At 35.0% G+C, this 14,601-nt stretch overlaps 1 protein-coding gene across 1 annotated transcript in view; it reads left to right on the top strand.

Annotated features, from left to right (window-relative positions):
• Positions 1 to 14,601, top strand: part of KCNH5 (potassium voltage-gated channel subfamily H member 5) — a 331,896-nt gene that overhangs the window by 33,726 nt on the left and 283,569 nt on the right. Inside the window, exons 3-4 of the mRNA XM_033417494.2 lie at positions 5,889 to 5,995; positions 10,471 to 10,599. Of these exons, the coding sequence (XP_033273385.2) occupies positions 5,889 to 5,995; positions 10,471 to 10,599 (236 nt within the window). The remainder of the gene's footprint in view (positions 1 to 5,888; positions 5,996 to 10,470; positions 10,600 to 14,601) is intronic.

The following is a 14,601-nucleotide window of genomic DNA, read 5'->3' as shown; positions in this document are numbered from 1 at the left end:
CTTCATTCCATTCCCCTTCATCTTCCATAGCTATTCATTTTAGTGTGTTCATTGTATGTCTTTCTAATCCATCTTCCATGTGTTTAATAAATACGTGTATTCTTGAAATGATGTTGCTTTGTGTGTGTTTTTATGGCCTACATAATTCATACTGTGCAGTAAGATATACAGTTTCTTACTCTTTTCACTCACCATTATGTTTTTGATATTTTTTAATGTTGCTATATCATAATCTATTTCATCATGTCTGACTGTTTTATAGTGTTCCAGTGTCCTCACAACCTTCATTTTCTTTATCCAGTTTACTAGTCTTGAACTCCAACTTCTGACACTTTGCTACTCCGACAAGTTGGAGGTAAACATCCTCATACACATCTTCTTGTGTTCCCATGGGAGAAGTTGTCTGTCTCTATGCCCAGAAATAGAATTGCTGGATAGTAGAATGTATGCAGAAATTGTAAATTAACTGCTGTCAGATTGCTGTCCAGAATGGCCCTCTGTTTCTACTCTCAGCAGCCATGATGGAGGGTTTTCCTATATCCTTGCACTTTATAATAGTAGCTAAATTTCTATTAAAATAAAAATCTGATGTGTGCCATGTACTGTCTCATTTTTATTTTAGCTAAAATTTCAAAAATTTTAATGAAATTTCTGGATTCCTAGGAAGTTCAAATGTTCATTTTATTGTCCAATAATTTCATTTCCAAGCTTTTAGACTGTTGCTGTTTACTGAAGGACACAAAATGTATTGCGTGTTTGAAGGAAATTGTATGTAGGTTTTGGGGGGATGGCATTTAAAAACATCTGATCTTATCTCAGGACCCTTAGAAAGCCCTGACATTCGAGACATACCGTCATAGGTCAGGTAGAAACCACTTTAGCATTTTACCCTTGATTAGCCTGAACCTTTTAAAAACCTGTTCTACTTCTTTTAAAATTTACTTTTCATTTATTTATTTTTGTTTTTTAAGATAAAGGAGTGAGAAGAGGAATCAGATAGGTAGGGAAGATTGGAGTAGATAGATGCTTTCAAATACATTTTTGTTTTTTTGGAAGGCCCATTAATAATTCTTAACCAAACTATCAAATTAGACAATGAAGCAGAGATATTAAGAGCCACTTTATTGGATGTATTTTCACAGGTAGTTTTATTAACGCAGGGTTACCTCAGTCAACAAGAGAACATTACACATGATGGATGTCAGTCAGTCTGGTTCCATTTGGCCGAGAGCTCTGCTTCACAATGAGCGAAAGTGTTGAAACATTCAGTGTTGACTGAATGTTTGTGTGCTTATTAGTCCAGGAACATTGTTGACCATTAGCAGATAAAGATTGGCAGCGCTCATGATTAGATTATATATGTTTTTAAGTTTGTAAGATTCCTTTCTCCTTTGGAAGTCTGTCAAATTATAGCCATACTTACTGTCAGGTGTTATAATGAGGCTGGTTTGTGAGATTTTGATGGCAAAACAAGGGATCCAAAAATAAGTAAATCTTGCTATAAACCAAACCACTTAGTCCTAGAAGTTTCCTAGGGTAAGATATACAGGAAAGATATACTGCCAAATGCTCAGGCAAGCTGGATATGGCCCAAGCCAGGCCTCAGGAAATCTCCCTTACTCCCAAGATCAAGTCTTCCCACAAGTTAGTTGTGTGGCAAGGTAAGTGGCCAGATGATCCAGCAGCAGGCCCTGGGTGAATTTATGCCTCAATGTCATGGGTTCACAAAGAAAGAAGACACACAAAATGATGTGTGTATCCCTTTAAGACACAGGGACCCTGCCCATTAGCAGGCATGGCCCAACCCTTGCCCTAGAATTGTAGAGGAGCAAAGGAGTAGGGTTGGGCTGGAGGGGCTTCTAACCCCACCCATAAGAAGCATTCCAGTAATAAGTCATTGTACAGCACATTATAATTTGCAACTTCATGTGCATTATCCTTTTAATCCCCACCCTCTGAGTTATATTAACATTACTATCATTTTACTGATGAGGCAACTAAGAGTCAGAGAAGTTATACGACTTGGCCATGAGCCTTACAGATTGTAAGTGGTCCTCTAAGTGCAGTGGTCCTCTGTTATATTGTGGCTGCTCCATATTATAGCAGGGATAGATTGCTTCTGTGCATCTAATTTTATTTTCCTTCCAATAAGATAACAGTGAAGTTGTAGAAGTCATTTATTATTACTGAAGGGGAGCTTGGCTATCTAAGAGAGTAATTTGAAGCTCTGTAATTTTTTAGTATTCCCATTATATATTCCTGGAGGATATTCAATAAGAGACATAAAAAGTATTTAAGATTATTATATAGATATATAGTTTCTAAAGTCTGATGATTATCATTTCTAAATCTTGGTTTCCTTCAAATTCCATTAACCATTCAAAGACTGCATTGAGCTTCAGCCATCTGCAATCAGGCTGCAGGAAACCTCGGTAAAGAAATTCAACATTTACACATAAAAAGTGCCGAGCAAGTAAGCAAATGTGCCATACACGTAAAATATGCAGAAGCATTGATTTAGTCATTTTGGTTTGGACAACTTCGGGTGGAAACACTTTCAAAGTTTGAATTAATCTCCAGAACACTTGCTTTGGAAGATTGGATAATACATTTCAGACATTCTTTCAGGTCATTTTGAAATATCTTTTGTTATGTAACTGCTGCATTTTACCACTTCAAATATGTGTTCTGTCTCTGGAAATACGTAGTTTTAAAACTTAAAATAAAAATATGAGTGAAACTGCGTAAGAAATAAAACCTATTTTTGAAAAATTATTCAGAGTATAATAAGCTGGGATTTTTTTCTTAAAATGATCCTATTTTCTTAGGACAGTCTATTTTAGCATTGGGAGGGCTAAAGAATGGGTTATAGAATTTTCAGAGTTTATTTGAGAAATAGCTTGTTTTCACCTTCTCTTCAGCATTTTAGCTGAATCAGACTTGTGTTGTATTTCTTCTTAAGTGGTATTATTACATCAATTTCTAAGACAGTTTCTTTTTTTTAAATTTGAGTTGTAACATTTTTAATCCTATTCGAGTTAATTTTTCACCATTTTTATCCTAGTTGCTTGTTATATTATAGATGATTTCTTTTTTATGTTTTTCTGTTGGCCAATTATGAATATTGTGTTTTGGTTTACTGAACTATTGACTCTGACATTTAGTAATAGGAGTAAATACTTTCTCTTTTTTTTAAGACCACAAACATTTATTTAGTTTAATTACCCTTATTATTATTTTTTGTATTTTTAATGTTTTCTCTTTATTAGTGTCTTTAGGTTAAAAATAACAGTCAATAAAAAAGTTTACTTGTCTGTAAAAAATATTAACAGTATTAAATAGTGTTTTATTTGTGGGGAGGAAAGGAGGGTGACTTTGTATACTTTAACTGAGGAATTCTAATTTAATTATAATGTCCTCAGGAGATTTTCATAAAACTCGCATGAGCTGAAACTCAGGCTTTGACAGGAACAGTGGCTTTTCAATGCCTTCTGAAGCTTCATGTGTTAGTCTGGCTATAGAATTATGGAGTTAGAGTCTGTCATCCTATTCTGATATTCTCTTGCTTATTTTACTATTATAATGACAATTAAAAATTCCTTTTTTATAAAAGAGAAAAGTATTGTATTGAAAATGCAGGCCACAGATTGGACAGCCTTTGGTTGGCCTCATCTACTTTCTTAGTTTTCAGAATTCTAGTTGCTTAGGTTAGTGTTACCATAAGATGGGTCATTACTCTGTAATTTTTTTTTTTTGGAATTTTTGAATTTTATTTTATTTATTTATTTATTTTTATTTTATTTATTTTTTAATACAGCAGGTTACTCTGTAATTTTTAGTTGTGATATGGTTTCATGGTTGAATCCTGCTAGTTTTGCTGGCTCTTGCTAACAAACTATGCTTTTCATGTTGTAAACTTTCTAGATTGAGACATTCAGGAACAGATTTCCCATGAGGATAAAGAATTTTAACCTTCAGGGGCCTTTACTTGAGTGCATGTCTTTCAAGCCTCTGTACCTAATTTTGTTTTATAATTTTGCACTCCTTTCCTTAAAGACGGCCCCTAAAATTGTATAAGCTTCAGGCCCTGCCGCACTTGGATTTACCTCTGGCTAATAAGCTAATTTATTGAAAACTCGAAGAAAAGCAATAATAAAGATATACTTGAGCCTTCAAAAACTTAGTCAAGTGCCACACATTTTTTCCTGGTGGAAGAAATGGTCTGGACAATTACAGCAACTAGTAGAACTAGGTATCTGAAACCAGATGCACAACTGATGATTGGGAAAGCATCAGGAATAGGGTTTTATAGGCTTGTAGTGCTTGACTGAGTTCTGTTTTGTAAATTCTCAGACTATTGGTGAGTTTCTCTTAGAAAAAATAGATAATTTAAAATGTTAGGAAATGTTTGTGTTATGTGGAAATTCACTCTTTATGTTTTGTATGTGCCGTAGTAATAGCATATGTCTCCTTCAATTTCTCTTCTTTATTTTCCCTCCATTGGCTCTACTTGTACATATTTCAGAAAAATCCTCATAAATAGTGTGAATGCCAATGCAGTATATGTGTAATACGGAGTCTTCACATTTCATTGTAGTATGGGAGTGTAAAAAAGACCATGCAAGCTGAAACCATGTAAGAGGATATTAATACTCAATTGAAAAATTATGATTGTTCTGTGACCTTTAACAGTGTTTGTCAAAGCATTAAAAAATCTCTTACTGTTGGTTATAAGTGCAGGGAAATGAAAATAATAGTCAAACTAATATTTATTTTGTACATTAGAGTATTTAGTGATCTATAACATTAGAAACATTGAGATGAAAGTGTTTCATTTCTTTGTAAAAAGCTATCACAAGTCATTTGAACAATTCTTACATTCTCGTAATATATTTTATGATATGAAGAGAGCATTTTTTTTTTTATCTCTTAGCAAACAGTCATACTCGTTTTAAGTTTGAATCCACTTCTACTCTTTTATCCTTCCACTTTCAGTATCGTGAATTACCTCCTAGGGCTCCTTTAATGTGAAGATTTTTTTTTACTGGCATGACTTCCTCTGGGAAACCTTGGTCTTTCTTGTAACAGGTCCTTTCCTGATTTATGTTGATAAGTTTGTCCTCACTAGGTTCCTCTGCCTGCATATCTAGAGCCTCTCAAATGACAGCAGTGTCCACATTCCCACTATTCTTACAGAAGAAATAACTGCATTTATGTTTAATTTGAATTTCACTTCCAGCATTATCACTTTACATTTCTTTGGTAGACTTTAATCTTTGATGGCGAATTCCTGCTTTTGTTTATCCGTTTTTGTAAAATGTCATATTAGTTTACCACTGAGAGACAAGGAGACAACACAACTACACACTTTGCTTTCTGTGCATGAGCTGAGTAGTAGTAGATGCACAGTAATACTGACAGGCTTTAAAAGAAGTGGTGTGATTTGTCACTAATTGTAATGTGTACTTGTTATTTACTAGTGACTTGTAGACTGATGAGCTAGCAACAAAGTTTATACTTTATGCTATCATTCACAGTTAATATACTCTGAAAACCAAAATTTGAACTGTGTTGTTTGCGAAACTGGTATTATTTAACTAAAGCATAGTAACTAAAATTGCTGCATATTGGACTTGTGTAAAGTGAAGACTGCTTCTCTCTTTCTCTCTCTCTGTATGTTCAAAATAACTTCTAAAGCTAGATTTTAGCAGGAAGTTTAGCAGTCATGGTTAAAACATGGTTTAAATATTTCACTTCATTTTGTGGGAGCAACATTATATTTTGTAACTAAATCCGAATACTTAATTTAAAAAAGACAAATATATGATTTTCTGTAGCATTTGAAAAGGAACACAAAACTGAAATGGATTATTTGGTGTTTTTTCCAGTTTTATGTATGGAGAATTGACTGACAAGAAAACCATTGAGAAAGTCAGGCAGACTTTTGACAACTACGAGTCAAACTGCTTTGAAGTTCTTTTGTACAAGAAAAACAGTAGGTATCTATATTACCAATAAGGTGTGTCAACTCTTTATTAATATTACGTCTTGGTAAGTGGTAGTTAAGCTATAGTGTAGAGAGAATATAAAACTTTTATTGCTTCTCCTGGCAGGAGGTACTTGTAAAAATTAGATAGCAAAATTAATAAATAATACTTAGGAAAAGCAACCTTTTGAGGACTGAAAGAAAAATATAATGCATTTTGAATGTGATTTTTTTTGTGTCAGGTGGCAAAATGTTCTGTGACTAATACTCATGGTAAAGATCCTATAGTTGTGACAGCAACTAAAAATGACAGATAAATTCATTCATTTCTTCTTACAGTTAAAGGGAAAGTTGATTGGTGTCAATGGGTATGTGTGATTACCTTTCTACACGTATGTAGATGACGTGAGTATATGGTATCTACCTGAGGTGAATCTTTACCAGTATGGCTGTTTGCTAGACTCAGACTGTTTTTGTGCTAGACTTTTGAGTGGAAGTAATCATTACTTTCAGGATGGGCCATTCACACTTGGTAACTTTGTGTTGATTGTTGTTTGCTGTTCTCCATGATGGGATTTGTGGGTGGTCAATTGTCTGTTATATAATCACATAAGACCTCATGATATGGGTCTTAGGCAATTATGGGAGAGTCTGATGAGACTCTCCATTGGAGTTTGGAGGAAAAAAACAACCAAACAAAAAGCCAACTAGTACACTCATCAAACAAGTCTCCTTTCTGATTTGTTTTCTTTGAATAGTCACTTATTTTATTTCTTTTTTTGCTGCATTTCCAAACAGAGTTTTGGTTTTTTTTTTAAAAAGAACAGTCACTGCATAAGATGAGTCAACTTATTTAGTGTTAATGTTAAATGATACCAAAGCCACTTATTATCTTTAGTGGAAATTGATGGTTACTAAATTCTTCCCCAGTTCAGGAAGCATTCTAGCTTCAACAGGAAGCGCTTGTACTGTGTTTAGTGCTGGTTGGGTTTTGTGGAGCATAATTTATCCTCTCCATTGTACCTTAAACATTTGTTCTCTATGGAATATTTAGAATTTTATTTAGGTTTCTCTTTTTATTAATAGACCATCATAGAGATAACAACAACCATAGACATTGCTTCACAGTAGTAGTGAAGTTCCATTACCAGTATCACCTGGTTATGGGAGCACCGGTCTTCAGTGGTTTTACTTAAGGAACATCTTATCATCTTATCTTTCATTTTAGAATCAAGGCTGAAAATGTATTTCTCTTTGACATCATAGCCAAATGTCCGTTGGCTTACCAACTAGAAAACAGTCCATTCTGAATGATCAGCTCTGTCTTCTACAAGAGAAAAACCAGTTTCTAGGTGCTTTCTGGTTTTTTTTTCACTAGGTCCAAATACATACTGATAAGCTGTAGTAGACCCATATGCCAAAACTCCCTTTCATTGTTTTCTTTTTTTTTTTTTGCTGTGCCACGAGTCTTCTGGGACCTTAGTTCCCCAACCAGGGATCAAACCTGTGCCCCCTGCCTTGGAAGTGCAGAGTCCTAACCACTGGACCAGCAACAGGGATGCCCCCTGTCATTTTCATATAGGGTTGTTATCCCTCAAATGACTTCAATATGTACCTCGAGTTTAGCAAATAATTTAAGAATATTCCATATTACTAGGGTCATTTAACCCTGGGATCTAAACAGAATAAATGAATCTTTTTCAGATTTTAAAGCTTCAAAGCCAAGTCCATAGTTTCTGATTTTCTCAAAAATACCTTTGTGGAAATTTTGTTTTGTTTAGATCTTTTAAATCATGTTAACAATAGCTTTTTTTTTTTTTAACATCTTTATTGGAGTATAATTGCTTTACAATGGTGTGTTAGTTTCTGCTTTATAACAAAGTGAATCAGTTATACATATGTTCCCGTATCTCTTCCCTCTTGCGTCTCCCTCCCTGGCTTTAATATTTCATTTCCAAAAGTTTCCTTCCAAGGTGGTTTGGATAGTTTGCTTTATTTTAATAGCTTGTAATAATTGTCTGACCTTTGTTCAGGTCTGTCTGGTTCTTTTCAGATCTATACAGTATCTATACACATGTAGCTGTCTGCTTAGAGCCAGTAGGAGTTATGGCCCATAGCACTATAGATTAAAACTCCTGTCTCTTCTGGAAAGTATCTGCATTGAGTTTTTTTTCTTTAATATGAAGAATAGATATTATCCATGCATTATAAGGCAGTTCTACTATACTCAAAAGCAGCTTTAAAAAATCTTGTAAATAGCTAAAGGCTTTTGAACAACAACTGAAAAAAGTGTGTTCTTTTGATGGTTTTTAATGTTAGAAAAAGTCACATGCCTGTAGAGAACTGTTTTGGGAATGCCTGAATGCCAGGTCCTCCCAACACTTCCATTAAATAATTAGCTAAACACCATTTGCAGACAGGGAGATTGAGGTATCTGATTTAATATGTGTCATGATTGACATTTCAGTTTGCAGCCTCTGTTGTTTAGGTCCATTGCTCTGATTAACAGTGGGCTGCTTCTACTGTTGAGAAAGAAGCAGTGGCTCTGGGATGATGACTGAAATGGATCTTTCTGTTTACACAAAGGCAGAACTGTGATAGCTAGGGCAACTCCAGATAATCAATGCCAGGGCACTGCCTCGAGTTTCCAGCAGCCACAGGCCTCTCTACCTTACCCTCCCAGACTTCCCGTCTCCTTGAACCCCAAATCCAGAATATGGATATTTCACCAACCACTCAGCAACAACCACTCAGCAAAAACTGAGCCTACTTGGAGAAGTCTGAGCCTGTGACTAAACCTGAAAATAGTATACCGTGATATCTGAAAACAATTTTAAAAACAGCTCTGACTCAAGGCCAAAATTTGAAAAGTTGCTGTTTTCATAGGAAGGTATGAACTGTAACATCTCTTTCTGTTCAGATTTCTAGAAGACCTTGGAAAATGACTTATTTTTAATACCCCTTTCTCTCTGTTTATAACCTTGCTGCCTCAAGCTCACTGTGTTGGAACAGCCATAGGCCATGTATCTGCTAGCGTCTGGGCCTGGTGATTTGTCAAACTGTGTACATCACTCACAGTTCCTGGACACACTGTGTAAAATAAGAAGAAGAAAACAAAGAACAAGCCTTTCTGGGAGATAGTGTGATTGTTTTTGAGGTCCCTGTCTCATCCTGTCATCATTTTGGAAAAGGCCGTGTCCTTCTGTAGGCCCCCTGGGGTTGCAAAGGACCTGGTTGTCAGAACTGAATATTTATAGAAATCTCCTCTCTCGAATTCCCTGACTTCTAGCACCCAGTAGTTAAAGTCACCCGTTCTTGGGTAAATGGCAAATTCCCCTTTGTGGTGATATCGTTACCTGACAATTTTTGGCCACAGGTGTGGAGGTACTTCTTATTGGTTTTCATTGGAAGTCACTAACAGGCTATCAACTCTCACCTAGAGATTATTAACAGCTGCACATTTCACTCCCCAAATCCCAAACTGACAAAAGACTTTATGTCTTTAAGAATGAATATTTGGAGAGGCTTTACTGCCTGTGGCTTGGAAAGACTATAATGGAAAATGTGTCTTTTTGATTCTGATGGAAAATTCCCTCAGTGTTTTATCATTTAATGGGTAATTACTCCTTTGAAGGCATTTCTTGTGTCTTCAGATATTTATTATTTGACCCATTGCCAGTTTCTAATTTGTCCAAATCCTAAACCTTGAATGCTTTGAAACTCTGTGTCCTCTGGAGTCTGTAGGAGCCACTGTTTGAAGAACATGGTGACAGAGACCAGCCTCATGCTTTGAGTGAGGGAGGTTGGAAGCAGTGTCTCATGAAGATGCCTGAGACTTTCAAGGCCTGGGGACATTTTTTCTTTTCTTTAACACTGCCTTAAAGGCTTCAGGTATAGCTCTGTGTACATCAGGCTTCTAGTGTTGCTGACATTGTATCTCTCTGATGTGGGGATGTGGTCAGAGCCACAGAGTTATAAGTCTATCTGACTGATGAGAGAATCTTGAGATAGAAGCAACATTTCAAAAGTTTCTCAAAGAGGAATACTTATCAGAGCATCAGGTATTGATGTTGAAGTCAACTGGAAACACTTCTCAAAGTGACAAGGAGGAATGCCCACACTTGGTGAGACTATGGAAAGGAGGTGGTGAGAGCAGCAGTGGTGTAGGGACCCAGATCTAAAGCTGATGCTGGCATTGCTTAAATAGCAAGACTGCCTTTATTTCCACTGCATTGTGAAATGACACCCCATGCTTTACTTTCAGATTTTGATATTTTGGGTTGAAAAATATGTTCATTAATTTTTGAGCAACTGGTAGTTGATATAAAATGAAAGTTGTTTTGATTCTTTCCAGCAATTAAAATACTATTGTTTTGGTGCTAATTCTTGGCATAGCAGTTGGCAGCTGAAGGAGGAAGGAAAGTGGGAGACGAGATCATCGTGGTGGCTATGTCACGCTCTGTTGTCCTTTCTCTCTTTTACAGGAACCCCTGTTTGGTTTTATATGCAAATTGCACCAATAAGAAATGAACATGAAAAGGTGGTTTTGTTCCTATGCACTTTCAAGGACATTACGTTGTTCAAACAGCCAATAGAGGATGATTCAACAAAAGGTAATTTTCAAGGGAATTACCATACTTGAGGATTAGCCTGTCATTTAAATATAGTATTATTATTATTTTAACAGCATCCACTGGTTGAACTTGAAAACAAAATTTTACTGTGTGGCTGTTCTTTTGCTTTATTCATTCTAGTAATTGTCCAGAATTAGTTTTATTCAATCATATTGTTTGAATGGAAGTAGAACATTGAAATATTCATTGGTTAACTTAAATTATAAGTTAAATTATAAGAGGAATTGAGATGAGATAAGGAAGAGATTTAATTTAATAATAGAGCATTATTAATTTTGAATCAATATAATGGGAGTTTCAACACCTTCTATCTTACTGAGCTTTAGAAACAAAGCTTGTGGGATTGTTTGGGTGATGTCCTATTAGAACACAGTTGATTAGTTGATTGAATTTTGTTACATTGATTAGAGCTTGATTAGTTGACTTTTCCAGGTTACTTTTCTCCCTTTATTTATTTGGTTGTTGTAGATTCTCTTGGGTAGATGTTGTTTAATTACGTAAAGAACAATTTTGTCATCCAGAAAGCGGCTGGCAAAATGCAAACATTCTGATTGGAGTCTTATTGACTATAATATTCAAAGAGACTGCTATAGAAAACATTAGTCAGTGGCATGTGCTTTTACCCCCTTTTATATGTAATTTACTCTCATTTTGTTCTCTCCAATTATGTTTAAATTAGAAACTGGTGTCATATAAATGCAGAATTTCAAATACCCTCAGAAGATTTTATGAAACATTATTTTTAATAATATCTTAGGAGACTAAAAATGGAATGTTTTCTTTACATTTAACAAACATTGCCTTTTCTTACCTCTTTAAAAAAACTGGCACAGAAGTTTTAATCATTTCAACTGTAATCATAATCCTAGAAAAATTGCATTAGGTTTATTCCCTGCATATGAATTCATATGTATATTATATAAGTGTGTGTGTGTGTATATACATATGCTTAGTTTCTGGTTAGCAACAAATTGCAAGAGGAAAATTTTATGACGTGCAGAGCATTTAAAGTATGAGAGAAATTCATTTGTGACTATTTCTGAAAATGTGTGTGTTAAATCATCTCCTGGAAGATCGAATATTCACTTTTCGACATGTACTACCTGTTTCTCTGCCTTTACTCATAGAGCCAGTGTCTAGGAAGTTTAGGATAAATTTCAATATTATTTTTAAATAGAATATCTTTTAATAGTGTTTAGGTTTAATGCTCCTTCGTTTTAAAATTCAATGTGCTCCATCCAATAGCAGTAGAATACATATTCTTCTCAAACTTACATGGAACATTCACTAGATAGATCATATTCTGGCCATAAAACATACTTTGACAAATTTAAAAGGATAGAAATCTTGCAAGGTATGTTCTTAGATCACGGTGGAGTTAAACTAGAAATCAATGAGAGAAAGACAACTAGAAAACCCCCAAATATTTGGAAATTAACACATTTCTAAATAGCGCATGGGTTAAAGAAGAAGCCTTAAGATAAACTAGAAAAATATTTTGAACTAAATGAAAATTAAAATACAACATATCAGATTTCTGAGATAAAGCAAAAGCAGTGCTTAGAGGAAAATGTATGTCATTAAATGCATATATTTGAATGAAGAAAGTTACAAAATTAATAACCTAAGCTTCCACCTTAGAAAACTAGACAAAGAAGAGCAATTTAAGCCAAAGCAAGCTGAAGACAAGAAGTAATAAACTTGAGAGTAGAAATCAATGAAATAGAAAACAGAAAAAACGTTTAAGAGAATCACTGTAACTCAAAGCTGACTCTTAGAAAAGAATATTAAAGTTAACAAACCTCTAGCCAGGCTAACCAAGAAAAATGGAGAACACAAATGACCAATACAAAGACTTAAAGAAGGGCCATTACAACATATTTCATGGGCATAAAAGCATGTAAAGAAATGCTTTGAACTACTTGATAGCCACTGAATTGATAACTTAGTTAAAGTGGGCCAATTCCTTGAAAGACACAAACTACCAGAACACACACTAGGAGAAATAGATAACCTGAATTGTCCTATGTCTATTAAATAAGTTAATAATCAATACACTTCCCAAATAAGAAGTGCAGATGGTTTCATTGGTGAATTCACAGTCTCTTCCAGAAAATAGTAGTACAGAGAACTCTCCTAACTCATTTTATGAGGCCAGCTGTACCATCATACCAAAACCAGAAGACATTACAAACCAACATTTCTCATGAACGTAGATGTAAAAATCCTCAGCAAAAGTAGATTGCAATGACATATTAAAAGAATTACACATAATGACCAACTGGGATTTCTTCCACATATGCAAAGCTGCTTCAAAATTCAAAAAACAATCACTGTAATTCATTGTACCAACAGCAGGGTAAAGAAGAAAGTTCATTTGATCATATCAGTTGGCATAGAAAAAGCATTTCACAATACCCAACACTTGTTCACGATAAAACTCTCAGCAAAGTAGGAATAGAGGGGAACTTCCTCAACTTGATGAGAAACCTCTATGGAAAACCTGCAATTAATAGCTGACTGTATCTTAAAGTGCTATATATATTTTAAAAAAAAATTTATTTTATATTGGAGTAGAGTTGATTAACAATGTTGTGTTAGTTTCAGGTGTACAGCGAAGTGACTCAGTTATACACATATACATGTATCTATTCTTTTTAAAATTATTTTCCTATTTAGGTTATTACAGAGTATTGAGCAGAGTTTCCTGTGCTATACAGTAGGTCCTTGCTGGTTATCTATTTCAAATATGGCAGTGTGTACATGTCAATCCCAAATTCCCAATCTGTCCCTCCTTCCCACCCTTCCCCTTTGGTAACCATAAGTTCGTTCTCTAAGTCTGTGAGTCTGTTTCTGTTTTGTAAATAAGTTCGTTTGTATCTTTTTTTTAGATTCTGCATATAGCAATATCATATAATATTTGTCTTTCTCTGTCTGACTTACTTCACTTAGTATGATAATCTCCAGGTCCATCCATGTTGCTGCAGATGGCATTATTTCATTCTTTTTAATGGCTGAGTAATGTTCCATTGTATGTATGTATCACATCTTCTATATCCATTCACCTGTTGATGGACATTTAGGTTGCTTCCATGTCTTGGCTATTGTAAACAGTACTGCAATGAACACTGAGGTGCATGTAACCTTTCAAATCACGTTTTTCTCTGGATATATGCCCAGGAGTGGGATTGCTCTCCAGCATTTATTATTTGTAGTTTATATATATGTCAATCCCAATCTCCCAGTTCATCCCACCCCTCTTCCCCCCTTGGTAACCATAAGTTTGTTCTTTACATCTGTGACTGTATTTCTGCTTTGCCGATAAGTTCATCTGTACCATTTTTCTAGAATCCACATATAAGTGATATTATTTGATATTTGTTTTTCTTTCTGACTTATTTCACTCTGTATGACAATCTCTAGGTCCATCCACGTCTCTGCAAATGGCACTATTTCATTCTTTTTTATGGCTGAGTAATATTCTATTGTATATATGTACCAGATCTTCTTTATCCATTCCTCTGTCTATGGACATTTACGTTGTTTCCATGTCCTGGCTGTTGTAAACAGTGCTGTAATGAACATCGGGGTGCATGCATCTTTTTGAATTATGGTTTTCTCTGGATATATGCCTAGGAGTGGGATTGCTGGGTCATAGGGTAGCTCTATTTTTAGTTTTTAAGGAACCTCCATACTGTTCTCCACAGTGGCTGTACCAATTTACATTCCCACCAACAGTGTAGGAGGGTTCCCTTGTAGACATTTTGATGATGACCATTCTGACTGGTGTGAGGTGATATCTCATTGTAGTTTTGATTTGCATTTCTTTAATAATTAACGATGTTGAGCATCTTTCCATGTGCCTCTTGGCCATCTGTATGTCTTTGGAGAAATGTTCATTTAGGTCTTCTGCATATTTTTTGATCGAGTTGTTTGGTTTTTTGATATTGAGCTACATGAGTGGTTTGTAAATTTTGCTAA

Source organism: Orcinus orca, chromosome 2, assembly GCF_937001465.1.
Source record: "Orcinus orca chromosome 2, mOrcOrc1.1, whole genome shotgun sequence".
Taxonomy (NCBI): Eukaryota; Metazoa; Chordata; class Mammalia; order Artiodactyla; family Delphinidae; genus Orcinus; species Orcinus orca.
Note: the sequence above shows the minus strand (reverse complement) of the source record. Positions and strands in the feature narration are given on the sequence as shown.